The sequence below is a fragment of the Rattus norvegicus genome, chromosome 3, assembly GCF_021556685.1.
Source record: "Rattus norvegicus strain SHRSP/BbbUtx chromosome 3, alternate assembly SHRSP_T2T, whole genome shotgun sequence".
NCBI lineage: Eukaryota > Metazoa > Chordata > Mammalia > Rodentia > Muridae > Rattus > Rattus norvegicus.
In genome coordinates this window covers 140,712,380-140,729,765 of record NC_141536.1, presented here as the reverse complement: position 1 = coordinate 140,729,765, position 17,386 = coordinate 140,712,380, and the positions used below count along the sequence as shown (strand labels likewise).

General features: G+C 41.9%; 1 protein-coding gene across 10 annotated transcripts in view; it reads right to left on the bottom strand.

Annotated features, from left to right (window-relative positions):
- Positions 1-391: 391 nt before the first annotated feature.
- Positions 392-17,386, bottom strand: part of Csnk2a1 (casein kinase 2 alpha 1) — a 46,817-nt gene continuing 29,822 nt past the window's right edge. For 6 of the 10 annotated variants that reach the window (NM_001429690.1, NM_001429691.1, NM_001429692.1 and 3 more), the window contains 10 exon segments: positions 392-3,290; positions 4,485-4,571; positions 5,765-5,913; positions 7,073-7,173; positions 8,487-8,588; positions 11,062-11,172; positions 13,604-13,687; positions 15,840-15,899; positions 16,671-16,721; positions 17,186-17,287. In NM_001429690.1, the coding sequence (NP_001416619.1) occupies positions 3,175-3,290; positions 4,485-4,571; positions 5,765-5,913; positions 7,073-7,173; positions 8,487-8,588; positions 11,062-11,172; positions 13,604-13,687; positions 15,840-15,899; positions 16,671-16,721; positions 17,186-17,287 (963 nt within the window). In that variant the 3' untranslated portion in view covers positions 392-3,174. 10 annotated transcript variants of the gene reach the window in all.

The following is a 17,386-nucleotide window of genomic DNA, read 5'->3' as shown; positions in this document are numbered from 1 at the left end:
CCCTTAAACACCTCTGAGGAGGGAAAAGGGCTTCTGCCACAAAGCACTGTGAATTGCTGAGGACTAACTAACCTTCACTATCAGAGGACCAGAGGAATTAGGTAAGGGTCAGCCACTTGACATACATTCTATTCTCCCTTCTCCCAGGCAGAGTGCCCCTAAGTCTAACAGGTGTGACTATCTCGGAAAACATATGTGATATGCCTGCATGTGTGTGACCGGGACATGAATGAATATAGGACTTCATCCCTTCTACTATATTTCAATGCCAAAGCTTCAGAGTTCCTCCCTCAATATTAAATTTCTCCCACCTAACATCTATGAAAACGAAGCCATCCTTCATTACACACGGTGTCGGTTGGAGAAGCATATTGCTCAGGCTGCATGGACATTTCATTGGTTTAAATGTTTTTATTTAAAAAAAAAATTAAAGACCTTCATGGCACAACTTCTTCCCAGCACAGTTATGTCTTAGTCATACCAATTACAATACAATTACAACCAATAAATCAGGGAGGGGAATTCTGACTTTAAACTTAAAGAGAGGAAGGGCACACTTCAAAGCAAAGTTAAAAAATACTTTAGAGTAACTGCCAACACAGCTGTTTTATATTGGCATCCATCCCGCCGTCTAAGCAATACAGACACAGGAAGTGCTGAGAAATAGTGTCCCAATACAAGGTGTACAGATGAGGTAATTTACAACACAGAAGTTGTTACTCTGTAAACCCTGACCCTCCCTACCCCAACCCATTCAGATCTTTTAAACTCTCCACATTTCTGCAGTGACTCCTTATTTCTTTTAAGCTTTGATTTATTTTAAAAGGCTCTTAGGTGGCACTCCAGAGTCCTCTGCACTCACCCTCAGCTCTTGCACAGGTCTGATGTGTGAGGAGGCCCAGTTACCTACAGCTGTCCACACCAGTCTCAGACACACCTATACTTCTGAGCTGTGAGCGGGGTGTGGAGTCCTGATCCACAACTTTCCTTTCCACCTCAAAAGAAAGAATTCATCAGTCTAGGTGTCTTGTTCAAATCACGATCCAGTGCAAACATAATCACAAACTGCATCTCTGGCACACCTGGTGCTTTCAGCTCTGCACAAATGCAAAATGGTGACCGTCACAGCACGCTAGGGCACACAAGAATCAAGTACAATAAATAGTCACTGCAAGTGGCCAGAAGGAGAAGAGTCACTCTGCAGTCAGGTTTTCCTTTACTTCTCGCTCTGGCTGAGAAATGTAAGGAAAGCATTAGCATCCTCTACTCTATCCTTACATTCGCTAAAGCCACCACCTTGATAAAGTCACTAAAGCCAAGATGGGTTACAAAGTTAGGCAAGTTAATTCAATTCAACTTCCCAAACAATTATGTTTTATCTATGATGCCAGGTGAGAAAGGCTTATGAATCTAGAAAGGTAGGAGAATGGGGAACTAAGATTTTAGGCCTCAAAATATGTTGGAAGATTTTTTTTCCTAGTCCCCACAGGCAGCTACTGTAATGAAGTAACAGGAGAAAATACAGAGCTGATGTTTTGCTATTGTGCTTAAAAAACTAGGCTTCCTCAGTGAAGCACCTGATAAACTTAGGTGGTTGGATTACAGTGGGAAGTCCACTTTATACACACACAGACACACAAAAACTGGCGACTTCTCCTATCCCCAATCCCTGCAATGCTGAGACACAGAATGAGTTTTATGGCAAAGGATCCTTAATCCCCAGAGACGCTTTGGCTTGTGGTGCTTTTTTTTTTTTTTTTTTTTTTTTAAGGCCTCTCTGCCCTGCCCAGTACCATGGGTCAAATGAGGGGTGTATAAAAATGAGGGCCTTGGGAAGCTTCCATGGCATGGGCTGTAGTCCTCTCAGGTTTGAATGTGAGACACCCACCCATCGAGACCTTTACACAGGGAACTTAAATCTAACCTTGATAAATAAAACCAAATGTTTATTTACACCAAAGAATTCCAACACTGGATCTTTCACATATGAAGGACAAAGTATTATATATACACACAGCAAGGGATGGCAGGGCCATTACAAGAGAACTGATAGTTTCCCACAATTACAGGTCTACCATTTCTGGTTCACTGGAGATAGTGGCTCTGCTCCTGCCTCTCAAATACACTTACAACTGAGAGCAGGGCCCCTCACTAGATGGCATGTGAAGAAGAGGGCAAGGCAGGAGGGGGAGAAGTACAAAGCTTAAAATGAACCCAGTGTGGCCACATCACCCGTTAGCGCATAAGAATGCTAGCATGAAACTTATATGGACAATATTTCTTTTTTAAAAAGCAATAAATTATGCCCACTAACTAACTGACTTCAAAATGGCCAAGTCAAAGAAAACCGAAAAGGATTTTGTCTTCCCTCTCCTACCAGCTATGAAGCACGGCATATCTGGAGATGAAAAGGGAAAGACCAAAGTAGGAGCCCAGAAAGGGAAGTATCATGAACGAAAACTAAACTAAAATTAGTCTTTTAGGATTAGGTTAGTAAGACATGATTCGTTCAGAAAAAAAGCTTTTGGATCTGTCTGCAAGTTGGGTAGACTTTTAACACCTTGATGTATCTAAGACAGACCCACCTCCACCAGAGCCGGAATGAGCCATGGATGCAGTCCTGGAGAAAAGAGATGAAGTGGCCAGCCAGCAGGACAGTGTACAGAACGGACTGGGCCCTCCCTACCTTTCCCCTCCCATCCTCCCGTGATGAACTACAATTTATATTCTCTGGAGAAGAACATGAGATATAAGCCCCAAGAGTGTACAATGTGGGGAGAGCAACATGGGAAGGGGACAAAATCTCCACCCAAACACAGCAGCTGGGACCGAGGCCAGTTTATCTTTGTTCTTTAGTGGTGATAAACTGAATTTGGAAGGGGAGAAAAAATTTTGTCCATGAAATATTCCACCTGCAGGTAATTTTTTCAGGGAATCCCCTGAGTTATGAAAAGTCCAAGTTTTTTTTTTTTTTTTTTTTAAAAAAAAAAAAAAAAAAAAAGAAAGAAAATCAGCCTATAATTTTTTTTATGACTCAACTACTAAATCCACAAGCAACGGTTCAGACACGGTGCTTCTGAAGTGTTCTCACCCCTCCCAACCAGGCGCAAGCTGCATTAAGGAGAGGGTGGACGTCCCCACCTCTGCCCAGGCATCAGAAGACAGATGGGGTCATTACTGCTGAGCGCCAGCGGCAGCTGGTACAGGTATCCCAAGTGAGTTGGCAGCAGCAATCACGGGTGAGCCTGCCAGAGGTCCCAGGGGTGAAGGGGTTGGCACTGAAGAAATCCCTGAAAGAGAATGGGAAGCCAGAGACAGACACCAAACACATAAACCAGAGCTGCCAATTCTCCCATGATGTTTCCCCAAAAGTTAACACAATGATAATTTTTCTTTACAACTTCTCTTGGCCATATTTTGCACACTTCAAAGTTTAATCTGTATGAATCCATTAACATTATAAGTTCTAGGGGAGCTAGGGAGATGGCTCAGCAATTAAGAGCACTGACTGCTTTTCCAGAGGTCCTGGGTTTAATTCCCACCAACCACATGGTGGTTCACAACCATCTGTAATGGGATCTGAAGTCGTCTTTTATACAGGGCACTCATGTACATACATAAATGAAACAAACAAGTAAATATTGTAAAAAAAAAATACTGTAAGTTCTAATAATGAATTTAGCGGCCAGCTGACAATTATGCAGACACCACTGGCAGTCTGTTTAGGAAAGCACTGTCTAGTCTAGAAGCTCTGCTCTGCACCCCACTTTCCCAAAGGGTGACTTCTGGCCAGACACAGTGAGCAAGCACTTGAAACGTGGTTAGGAGGACTGGGGCCATAACACTACTTTTACTGAGTTTTTATTAGATAGCCATGCAGGCAGTTGTTACCATGCTGAACAGCATAGGACTTTAACCAACTGTCAAACTACAATGGTCACTTAGTAGAAAAAGGTGCATTCTGGCCTCTAAGCAGTGATTTCTGTTTGGGACTTTACCTACCTACCTACCTACTTACTTCTTTGCTCTTTATGGTTTGTTGGGAATTCAAATTTCTACAAGAACTTTACTGTAGGAATACTAGAATTTTGAAGGGAGACACTGTTGATACAAGACAGTATCATTCCAAGTACCCAGAGTACTTAGCAGCAGAGATTATCTACCCCGACCATCCATGTAAACCTAGGCTTGGGGAGGGGAAAAGACAGATCCTTGGTGGCTCTCTAACCTGTTAGCCTAAGTTAACTGGTAGGTCCCAAGGGAGCAAGCCCATGGCTTGTGGTACACATGCACACATATAAAATAGCTCAACAAGGCAAAGTGGACGGCTCCTGAACAATCCTGACCTCTGCCTTCCACCCAAATGCACGCAGCGTTCTCACAGAGAAGAGGAGGTATATAAGAAATCAGGCACAAAAAGGGAACTGAAACTAAGAACAGTAACTTTCTTCTAATTTCTAAAAGAGAACTGACCAATCACCAACCTGACATCATATTGGCGCTACTGACAGGTGTGCTGCCCCCTGCCATGCCAGCCGAACTCATTCGAGCCTGGTCCTTCACGACAGTGTCTAGAAAACAGATAAATAAGGTTGGTTCTGTTGTGCTTAATGTACAAAACTAGTTGGGAGAAATAAGAGTAGCTATCTTCAATCTTTGCCTTTGGTTTATACTCTATCACTACTTCTAGAACATAAAGCAGCAACTCCCTTCACCATGAATCAAACGTCACGTAATATACACATGGCCTGTGCAAACTGTAGCTAAAACAACTGTGAGTACAATAGGAGGATGACAAGTAAATATCCACTATACAGCTAATTAAAAATGAAGGTGGCTAAGTGGAGGTTTAATGGAGACAATACAACTTAACCTGACCAAGACAGGAGTTTATTATTAGTGAATTAGTCCAAAGCAGAGGACTGAGTGGGCCAAAGGTATCTGCCTGTGTAGGACAGTATACAATCATGAACTTTATTTTCATCCCACATGTGTTTCAGATATAGTGGAATGGGGAACAGGCTATCAGACTAATTAGAAAATCGTTGCATTATCTTCAAGGAACAATGCAATAGTAAAACAAACAGCATTGTAAGTCTAGAATGGTGGGAGTAACATTTCACTCACAAAAGTATAGTTAGCTATATACCCATAAACCTTACATAGACACAATAGTAAGACTTGTAAACCTCTCTAGCCCTCTCCAACAAATGATTAGTAAAAAGGTGGGTCAGATCAAGACCTACTCTACTCAACCAGGTCAAACCAGAAGGAAAATAAGTGTCCATAGACAAGAATCTTTGCAACCCCTCCTACCTTTTTAGATAGATGCTTACTTCATAGCCCAGCCTAGCTTGGTAGTTACTATGTACAGCCCAATCTGACTTGGACTTGTAGTAAACTTAGTTTAAATCACAGGCACAAACCATCATATACAGAAAACAATGAAACCTCATAAAGCATTATCATGTACTTCTTTATTTGGGCAGTAATGTGGATTAAACGGAAAGCCTCACACATACTGGATGAGCGTTCTGGCACTGCCTATATCCCAAGCCCGCTTCCCCAAATTCTGCATGGCAACTGCTGTCAGTGCCCCCTAATCTGAAGAAAATGAGGCTTAGAAAGGGTAAAGTAACTTCTTGGTAGACTAATAGGAGCTGATCTATTCCAGGTCTGACCTATAACACTCAGTCCAGAATCTTGGTTACAAGGTTTCCTTCACCTCACTGTCTACAGTGAAGTAAACCACAACTGGACTCACAGAAGTAAGGGTGCTCCATGGCCTCTCTTGCAGTGAGCCGAGACTGGTGGTCGTATCGCAGCAGCTTGTCCAGAAAATCCAAGGCCTCGGGGCTGACAAGGTGCTGGTTTTCACTGTGGACAAAGCGTTCCCATCGCTTACGGGAGTGTCTGTAAGGCAGAATTAGAAGTGAGAAATGGGCCACAGGTGGTACAGAAGTCAAACAAACAGTCACGTAATAAAATCCAAAGAACAGCTTTGTAGCACTGCTGTATTACAGAGGGTAACACCCACAGACAGAAAGTAACTGGCAATGATAGTATTGCTCTGTAGTGTGTTGGCCTGATGCTGCTTGTATTATAATGCTAATACTGGTTCCTCAAGACCTGGTTACCCCAGAAAGACAGTCTACACATAGACCTAAGTGACACTATGCGACCTGGCCCTCAAGTTATTTCTGATGCCAACAGCCAATAGCTGGGCAGAAGAAACATACATGGGTTTAAGGGTTCCTGGGCCTAGGGGGGGTCTCAGGAGAACCATGAGAGAGAAGGTGAGGAGGAAGAGAAAGTTGCCATGGGTTGGGAGTCAAGAAAACATTGCCCTGGGGGCTGTAAGTGACAACTTATATTAATAGAAAATAGATTTTAATAGCATAGACGGTAGATATCTGCCCAGCTCTAGTGCTAAAAGGTTGTGTGTGTCCAGGAACTAAATGATGAAAGGTGGGGCAGAAACCTCGGATTGGGATTAAATACTACAATATTGCTTCAAGGAAAAAACTGGGCCTTCTGTCTTTGAAGAAGAAACATACTTCAGGTGATTCTTAGGTTGTTAATGTTCTTATTCAGCAGACAGGTAGTTGAGCTAGCCAATGCTCTTTCCCAATCTCCATTCTTGGCAATTCTGGCACTTGGCAGAAAAATAAATGCCTTTGCATCAGGAAGCCCATGTCCTCCTAAGTGGCCAGTGTCTTCCTACTCTGGCTCCTCAGCACTGCTGGGTAGCAGTCAGCAGACGAGTCTACTCTCCTCTCTAGTCCTGCTCCTTACAAAGAGGTCAACTGTTAACAGGAGAGATCTGAATGATGCAACTGTAGTCTTCTACTTAAATGCTACATTTACTTAAACTCCCGTCACAGGAACCCTGACTATAACCTTCACATACTCAGGCCTTTCTATGAGGATCTAGACAGATGACCATCAATCCAGTGTTATCCTGTGTGCTCAAACCACATCCTATAGCACCAGACAAGACACCTTAGCACTTTTGGCAAAGACAAAAAGACAAATGCCAAAACCAGAGACTTTGGAGGTGGGGGTAACTTACCTGCCCAAGATATCGTTGAAACGTGGATCTAATTCAATGTTGTACTTGTCAATATAGTCATATAAATCTTCCGTTCCCAGAACCTTGGCTATCCTCACCAACTAATATCAAAAAAAAAAAAAAAAAAAAAGACCCATACCACAAACATAATCAAGTCAGCAACTAATAAGTGAGTTAAATAAACTAATATGCCCTACAAATAATGTTACCCCATAATGTTTAATTCAAATTTTGCTGTGTAGTAAGGGTAAAATTTCACTTCTTTTAGAACTTGTGATACATAGTTCTGCATTTACATTAAATTCACTTTCAATTGCTTTTATTGAAGGATTTAACTACGGACAATGAGCTATTTAAAGGTATTCATTCCTCTGCACCCTGTACCCCTCAGTCCTGTATGGCACTTGACAAAAAGCTACAAACTTTAAACTTTAGGTGCCAACGAGTTCATCTGGAACTGGAGTTATAGGTGTTTGTGGGTGCTGGAAACTGCCCGGGTCCTTGTCCAGTGTAACAAGCCTTCTCGGTGTCTAAGCTGTCCATCCAGTCTCTGGGCTTGCTACTGAGCAATTTCCATGCTCTCTTCACATAGAAGCAAGAGCAAACACTAAAAGGATGTGTGCGCACACAGGAGGTGGTGGTGCACACCTCTAACCCCAGCAATTGAGAGACCAAGGCAGGCAGTCTCTGTGAGTTCGAGGTCAGCCTGGTCTACAGATGGAGTTCTATCTAGGGCAGTCAGAGCTGTACAGAGAGACCCTGTCTTGATACTCCTCCTCCTCCTCTTCTTCCTCCTCTTCCTCTTCCACCACCACCACCACCACCACCACCACCACCACCACCACCACCACCACCACCACCACCACCACCACCACCACCACCAAAAAAGGTTAAATCTAACTGTTTCAAGGACCACTAAAGCTAGCTGAACAAGTAGAGAACTCTCAGATATTATGTATTATGAACTGGGCTAGGAAGGTGAGGTGTGTATGGCAACTGTACTTTACATCAATTTTTTTTTTTTTATATTCTTGAATTTTGAGACAGATGCACTCTTTGTAGTGCTGACTGTCCTGGAACTTGCTGTGTAGACCAAACTGGCCTTCAACTCAGAGACCTGCCACCTCCTCCTGCTGAGTGCTGGGTGAGTAGGATGGGAACAGGGATGGGAACAAGGTTTCACGGTACAGTCCCAGAACTCAGAAACCCATACACTGTTTGTCTCCCAGGTGCTAGGACTAAAGAAATGCACAACCACATCTGGATACATTTTAACAGTTTTTAAACACTGTAGCCCAGACTGGCTTGGAACTTACCAGGAACCCAGACCCACTGAAGTTTCTAATGCGTTTCCAGATCTGGCCATCTTTACACTAGGTCAGTAAATTTCTTAATGGGAGTAACATGTTTTCACCTGATCATAATTGTCATGTCCATGGAAAAATGGCTCCTTCCGGAAGATCATACTTGCCAGCATACAACCCAAGCTCCACATATCCAAACTATAATCGTACATCTGTATTAAAGAAAACATCATTATCACATGTATCCCCACGCTGTCACTTCTAAATACGAAATAGACATTTTATGTCTGTGAGTACACTGTCGCTCTCATCAGACACACCAGAAGAGGGCTTCATATCCCATTACAGATGATAATGAGCCACCATGTGGTTGCTGGGAATTGAACTCAGGACCTCTGGAAGAGCAGTCAGTGCTCTTAACTGCTGAGCTGGTTAAGAGCCCCTCCCCCCCAAAATAGACATTAAAAAAAAAAAACTTGAAAATAACTTTGCTCATAGTTAAACACCAATAACACACTTCTTTCACCTACTGGCTTATTTGGCATTTCTTTAATAGAAGAGATGGAACTTCGAGCCTTGAGCATACTCCGCAATTGGCTGACCACTAGGCTACATGGCCAGCCCTAATTTGAATCCCGTTTAATTTCTCCCTAAGATTTTTTTAAATGTGTTTCTGTGTTTAGGACAGGGGGTGAGTGTGACATGTGCATGTGAGTGAAAATAAAGTACCCCTGCCAAAACAAATCCAGAAAGGCTTTAGATTGCCTGGAGCTGGAATTACGGTGTCTATGAGAACATAAACTAGACCTACAAGTATGTGCTCTTAACTTTTGAGCTAATTCAGCCCCTCAACTCAGTTTCCCCCCATTAATTTGTTCATTCACGTAATATCCCAATCTATCCTCCCCCTCCCCTACTCCAATGAGAAAGTGGAGGTTCCCCGGCACCCCCGTGGGTATCCCCACACCCTGGCGCACCAAGCCTCTGCAGGACTAGGCACATTCTCTCTCACTGAGGCCAGTCAGGGATCCTGTTGGGAGAATGGGATCCACAAACAGATGACAGCTTTAGATAGCACCTGCTCCAATTGTTAGGAGACCCGCAAGAAGATCAAACTGCACATTCCCTACATATGTGTGGGAGGACAAGTTTCAGCCTATGTATGCTCTTTGGTTAGTGGTTCAGTCTCTGAGAGCCCCAAGGGTTCAGGTTAGCCGACGTTGGTTTTCCTGTGAAGTTCCTATCCCTTCCAGGAGCCTTAATCCTTCCCCCCAACTCTCTCCCATACGAGTCTCCAAGCTCTGTCCCATGTTTGGCTGTGGACCTATGCATCTGTTGTAGTCAGTTGCAAAGGACAGTAATTTGAGGCTACTACCTATCTTCCTCAACTCAGCTTTAAAGCAAACTGTAAACAGTACTTTGAACTGCTTTTGTCCCTTGCAGAAGAAAACCCTGCAATTTTACTATTTGAAGAAATTCAAGGATCTCCTATTTGGTTACCCTATTTGGTTAACTCTTTGAGAACACTGAGTAAATCTTTTTATTCAATAAAAACAAACAAACAGGGGCTGGGGTACAAACAGCTCAGTGGTAGAGCGCTTACCTAGGAAGCGCAAGGCCCTGGGTTCGGTCCCCAGCTCCGGAAAAAAACAAAAAAACAAAAAAAACCCACCAAACATCTATTTGGGGGTTGGAGAAATGGCTTAGCAGTTAAGAGCACTAACTGCTCTTCTAGAAATCCAGGTCAGAGTTCAAGCACCCACACAGCAGCATGTAAAGATCTGTAACTGAAGTTTCGAGGAATCCAATACCCTATTTTTACCTCCTCAAGCACCAGGCACAAATGTGATACTCAGACAAACTGAGCAAAGTACTCGCACATATAAAATTGAATAAATCTAAAAAAATCTGAAGATTTAATTGTATGTGTGAATGTTTGGCCTCTGTGTCTGTATGTGTATTGCATAATACTGGGTGTCTGCAGAGGACAGAAGTAGCCCACTATGAGCCACCATGTAGGTGCTAGGAACTATACCCAGTCCCTCTACAGGAACAACAAGTGCTTTTAACTTATGAAGCATCTGTCACACCTACCACTTTTCACTTTTTAGGACAGAGTCTTATACTCTACCATACAAGGCAGGTCTCAAACTTGTGGTAATCCTCCTGTATCAGCCTTCAGAGTGCCAGGGTATCTGTGATACAACTGGAATGTGTGTGGGTAGGTGGGCTACTCTTTATATTTGAGCTGAAGAGACATATAAAAGGTGCTTCTTTCTTTTTATAAGAATCTCATGTAGCCCAGGCTGGCCTCGAACCTGTCTCCTAGAAGCTGGATTAAGTGTGCACATATCGGGGCTGGGGATTTAGCTCAGTGGTAGAGTGCTTACCTAGGAAGCGCAAGGCCCTGGGTTCGGTCCCCAGCTCCGGAAAAAAAAAAAAAAGTGTGCACATATCTTACATTATCTTATCAAGATAATCTCTGGGTATCATTTGGTTCTGCTTTACGTAAATTTAGAACCATAAACACTAGCACACACAAAAAGACAGCTCATGTAGCTTACATCTTGCCCAAAAAAATGACAGCTTCGGACAAATATCTTACTCAAAGCACAAACTGATGTTTCTACAAATTATGTGCAAAATAAGCACATGAATAATACTGTACTTACATTCTCTTCTTACCTGATAATCTACAAGTAGCTCTGGACCTTTGAAATATCGGGAAGCAACTCGGACATTATACTCTTGGCCAGGATGGTAAAACTCTGCTAAACCCCAATCTATTAGCCGAAGCTGAAAGAGGGAAAAAAGAGAGAACAAGTGACATGTAACTAGAGCTTCTCTGAACTGCTGCCATTCCAACACTGGACTGCTCCTGAGGAGGAATCCTCTGTCAGGTGCTCACGCCCACATCCTTGCCAGCACCTCACAGTATCATCACATCCTCATTTTTTTTTTTTTTTTGGTTCTTTTTTTCGGAGCTGGGGATCAAACCCAGGGCCTTGCGCTTCCTAGGTAAGCGCTCTACCACTGAGCTAAATCCCCAGCCCCACATCCTCATTTTTTGACACATGGTCAGCGTACATGCTATCACTCTGCATAGCTCCTGCTCACCACCTTAAGAGAAAAGGTCTATGTATAACCTATGACTTTCAGGTTCTCTTCCTCTGTCTGACCTCATTTCTTTTTCTTTCTATCTCAACTTTATCCATGTTGCTGTTCCACCATGCCACATTGGGAGATTATGATTTTGATAAATAATAGTGTTTTTCATCCATGGTTTCTGACTCATGAATGTTCACAATGCAGACTTTGTAAGTTCCTAAAATGATAAACATGCTTTTGGGTAAAGTTATGTCTTTTTTCTGTATGCGCTGCTACTTCCTAGGCACTGAGCTCTATTCCCGGCCTTAGTGTCTGGCCTAGGATAGGCCTTAGAGAACAAAACTCCAGCTAGGTACTCATTTACCCATTAAACAATAGAAAGTGAGTTCTCTTTTCTAAACTAGATCAGAGAAACTTACATTAAAATCTGTTCTGGCACAGACCATATATGAAGATACCCTTTTCAAATGGGACTTTTATATCACACGAAGGAAGAATGTGAAGAGTCTAGTCTTGTTTGTTCTCCCACTGAGCCTACCACATTGCTAATTGGCTGTTCACATTTTACATTTATGCGACAAAAACGACAGGGGAGTTCAAGGAGCTTCTAGACAGCTCTGTGGCAGTTCCTAGAAAGCAGCCTGCTAGGACATAGAATGGAAACAACACAACTCCCCACAAGCCTTATCCTCAGCAACTACCATGTTGTCACTTGTAAGACTCTGAACAAACCAGTAAATCTATTTACCTAAGTTCTAAAAGTTCTAGCAAATTAACTGAACCAGAGGATTGTGTGAAGTCAAGCTATAGCAGTTGTTCAGAAGCATAGATGGAAAACCCTGGGGTTTGCTGCAAGCATTTAACAGGGAAGAAGGGGCAGTTGAAGGATTCTGCTATGTCTAGGGAGGAAGTGCTAAAACTGGATCGAATTAGAGGATACTCTGCTAGTGTCTAATGTAGAATTAATTATTAGCTTACTCAGACAGAAAAATTCTTTTTCTTCTTGGTATATTTTTTTTCTGGCATCGCACAGCTATGTCCACTGCAGTACTCCCAGAGTGTCATTTTCTATTGGAACCCCACAGAATATCATTCTATGCTGTGTTGGCTAGTTTCATTTCAACTTGACACAAGCTACAGTCATTTGGGAAGAAGAAATCTCAATTGAGAAAAAGCCCCAACCAGACTAGCAGATCGGCAAGCCTGTAGTACACTCTTGATGAGCAAGCAGTCCAGCAAGCAGCACTGTTCGTGGCCTCTGCATCAGCTCCTGCCCTCCAGGTTCCCTCAGTGATGGAATGTTGTGAAACTGTAAGCTGAAATAAACCCTTCCTCTCTGAGTTGCTTTTAGTCATGATTTTCATCACAGCAACTACAGCATGCCCCTTAGTTAAAACTGTAGTATCTCCTGTTGTCTGTCACCGCCTTCTTCCTGACCCTCCCCCCCCCATCCTTCCCTTTCCAATATGTCTCCGAAACAAGGTCTGTCTCACAACGTAGACCAAGCTAGCCTTGAACTCAGAGCAATCTCAAGGAGGCTTCCATGAATGAATGACTCAGACAAACGCTTTAGAGACAAACATTTTTATCTACTTTGTTCACTCCTACCTCCAGCCTCAAAACCCCTATTCTGTGGTATAGTCACAGAAAGCGTATTAACTGAATAAGTCACTAAATCCCCAACAAGCACAACAGTATTAACTGTGTGAGAGGTAGGCTTGGGCAACTTAAAAAACTGAATGTCAGGATAGCCTGAAAAACATAGTAAGACTTGGGTTGCCAAGATGGTTTAGGAAGTGTTACACAAAGCCTAATGAGCTCAGGTCAAGCCCTAGGACTCACATGGTAGAAAGAAATCATAACACCAAAGTATTCATCTGATTTCTGTGCACCTGCACGTGTCCACACTCATTCATATACACACTCCCACTTTTCCTTTGACACAATAATAAAAAATAATAAATAAAAATCATTTTTAAAATAATAAAAAATCATTTAAAAAACTGATTATTTTTAAGAAAAAATCTGGACATTATAGCTAAGCATGCCTGCGCTGCATATACTATGGAGATGTACTAACTGCATCACGTGTATAAGAGTTTGATGTCTATTACTTTACCTTTCTGTGCTCATGATCAATCATGACATTATGCGGTTTCACGTCTCTGTGCATAATCCCCATGCTGTGACAATAATCCAGGGCCTGTAAGAAAGGAAAATTCACTTGCATGAGTTACTGTTTTTAGATGTTTACTTTCTATGTCAGTTTTCCTTCTAGCCTCACAACAATCCCGAGAATTAGGTAGAGCAGTCACTCTCATCTATTCCTTGAGAACTAGTTCACATAGTCAAACACACTCAGGGCTCTGAGACCCAAATCACAAAATCTTTTCCCCCCTCTCAAAGACAGGGTTTTGCAATGTTTTAGCCCAGGCTACCCTAAACTTCCGCCTCCTGAGAGCTGAAGATTCTAGGTGTGTACTGCTCTTCATTTATCTGAGCATCCTTTCTCTTCAGAAAGTATAACTGCATAACTTCTGATCCAGAGCCTTGATTATCTCTACACATTCCTCTCAAAAGAAAATTTAGCCTACCAACATTTTACTTAAAGACAGGTATTTCTTTAGTAGCAGAGGGGGAATAACCAACTGTCTGCTTATATGAATATTTCATCTGCACACCACCATACCTATATGTGTACACTCCATGGTTGTTTTCTTGCTATACCAGCTGAGATGAACAGTAGGACAAAGACTTCAGCCCTATAAAGAAATTTGCCAGGCTGGAGAGGTGGCTCAGTGGTTAAGAGCACTGACTGCTCTTCCAGAGGTCCTGAGTTCAATTCCCAGCAACTACATGGTAGCTCACAACCATCTGTAATGAGATCTGATGCCCTCTTCTGGTGTGTCTGAAGACGGCTACAGTGTACTTATATATAATAAATGAATCTTTAAAAAAAAGAAGAAAAAGAAATTTGCCAGCTCCTGATCTAGGTCTATCTATCAAATCTAAATAGTTTGTAAGCTGAAATTAAGGGACTGGAACAACACACCTTTGAGTTTGTCAACCAATGCCATTAGCTAAGTTCTTGTCCTTCCTGAAGGATAGCCTGGATTTCTAGCTTGTAGGGCTGGACAAACATGTTTACACCTACACATCCTGCTTTCCACACGAGCCAAAAGACGAACAATGTCTGTACAGGTACAATCTTTTGATGCTGCTGGAGGGGGCACCAGATTCAGTGTTTCACTCTATGATTCTAGATGGCCTAGACCTCACTATGTAGACCAGACTGTTTAAAAAGCCGGTATGTGCCTCCCAAGTGCTGGGATCAACAGCATGTATGAACATGCCCAGCTTTCTTTTGAGGCTTTAAATTAAATAAGTTATTGTGGTATTAGCCTATGATTATCATAAACTATCCAATTCTAAGCATCTCCCCACCTTATAAAGCTAATCCTGAAACTACTGAATGGTGAGATGACTTGTGATCCCACTTTAGAAATCAAAGTACACTTGTAGTCAGTAATCTCTAAGAAGAAATTTACAATCCTTACAACAATGACCATCTGAGGGCTGAATTCAAGAGTCTTTCTTTTTATTTTCTTGGCTCAGGGTTTCTCTGTGTAACTGTGGCTGTCCTGGAACTTGCTTTAAGACCAAGTTGGTCTCTGCCTCCTAAGTGCTAGGATTAAAGGTAAAAGCCACCTTAGCTACCAGCTAAGAATCTTTTTTTAAAAACCCATTTGTTTGTTTCTTGACAACCACTGTAGCCCAGGATGGCCTTGAACATGTGAAAGTCCTCCTACTGGGATTACAGTAAGTTCTATATCTCAAGGCCAGTGTCATTTGTTGAAACCTAAGTAAATCGGCAGCCAGTGTGTAAGCAAAAGCTGTTTTCAACTATCATTTCCACTCTGCTTTAAGGCATTCTAGGGCTGGGGATGCAGGTAACTGCTGAAGTATCTGTTTGACATGCATCACAGAATAAAAACTACAATAAAAACAGGTGTTCTAAAGCTGGGTGTGACGGGTCCTAACTCTGAGTCCCAGAATGTGAGAGGCTGGGAAACAAAGATCAACAAGATAGGCCGTGGGCAGGACTGACTTCAGCCTTGCTTCAGAGTAGGGCCTTGTCGAACAACACCTATATGTTCTAATTACAGTTCTATTGCACCCTACTTCGTAACAGAGATTTTACCCAAGAGTCTAATACTAAAAACATTTTAAACTATTGTTGAAACCACTTGCTTTCAACACACATTACAAAGTTAATCCCCCGGGATTCTCTACCATCAAATAACCTTCTAAAGAAAAGATCAATTTAAAAATATTTAATACTTATAATTACTCACTTTCAGAATTTCATACATGTAAAATCGAATGTCATAGTCTGTTAACGTCTGGTACAATTGCTGTTAAAGGAAAATAAAATAGTTCAACAAAGCTGAGATGAAAACTTCCTGGCCCTAAATAATTTCGCCTAAGGACTGGTTCGTTGACCACAGTCCCAAGATTTGTTTTTCAAATGCTCTCTACTTCTACTCCAAAAACTCACTTCCAAAAGACTTTACCAGCTTCACCTTTACATGTCAAACACTATAAATGTGTACTTAAGGTATTCCATTCTTGAATACCATACCAGAATAGAGAACTGTTCAAATAAGATCCACCTGAGGATCTGCATTCAAAGATATATATTGTACATGTTTGTGTTATAGCAAAATCTTACATGACCTTTTCCCATTATCTTTTCTAATAATCGATATCATAGAGAAATGGAGTACAGCTCAGTGATAGCTGAGTTGCCAGGCACTTTAAACTCTTAAGACTTGGGTCCCAAATCCAATAGCACAAGTGTAAGGAAAAAGAGTAGCAGTTCCTAAGGATCAGTTCCTAAGGATCTTATGGAATATGCTACTCCTTGTATTATAGAAACAATATATTCTTTCTCGAACACGGTTCCCTAAAGTCGACATGTACTGTACCTTCACTAGTCTGAACACCAGCAGAAACTGATAAATGATTGGTAAATGTGGTAAGATGTAAATATCTAGACATGGAAAGCAGACACTACTTTAGCACTAATAAAAACAAGTAAAAAGCGAGTTTTTTTTATACTGGCATCCCCAAGACTCTCTATGTGATCTAAAAATCCAGCAGTTTTAAATGGTTATGAACAATACCTTGAAGTCTGTGTTGTTTACATGTTCAAAAACCAAGGCAGGGGTTCGAGACTAGGGGGAGAAAGGAAACATGTTAGTAGCAGCCCTGGTGGCTTTAGTTCTCAGCTTGAGTGTTGTGTAAGGGATGTGACAGCCCTTGCTGCAGTACTAAGAACCTTGTCATGCTGATCGTTACCACACTTATTTTTTGGAAGCATTTTGAAGAAAAACTCTCCAAACAGCTGAAATCTCACAATGCTCCAGGTGGCCCAACCACATACCTTTCTCCTACTGGCACTAGGCTTCGGTTTGCAAACTGGGATAACACAGTTGGCTTTTAGTGTGATCAGTCTTCTAGGAGTAACAGACTTTGTGCATGCATGTATGTGCATGAATGTGTGTGCATACCTAAGCTGGTTCAATGTGTAATTGATTTAGAACACTTTAAAACATTAAATGGTGATGACAAGTCAGTTGTGCTTTGGGCTGAACACCACTGGATCCCTGATGGGCCTTGCTAAAATCACTGTACTTACCACAGGGTCTTTCACAATGTCTGCAAGTGTGATGATGTTGGGCCCACCTCTTAAATTCTCCAAAATCTTTATTTCACGCTTAATTTTCTTCTTTTTTACTGGCTGAAATAGTAAACAGTAAAACTGTATCATAAAAATGTATTTCCTAGTACATCTCACAGTTACAGTAACACAAAAAAAACTTCTATATAAGCTTCCTGA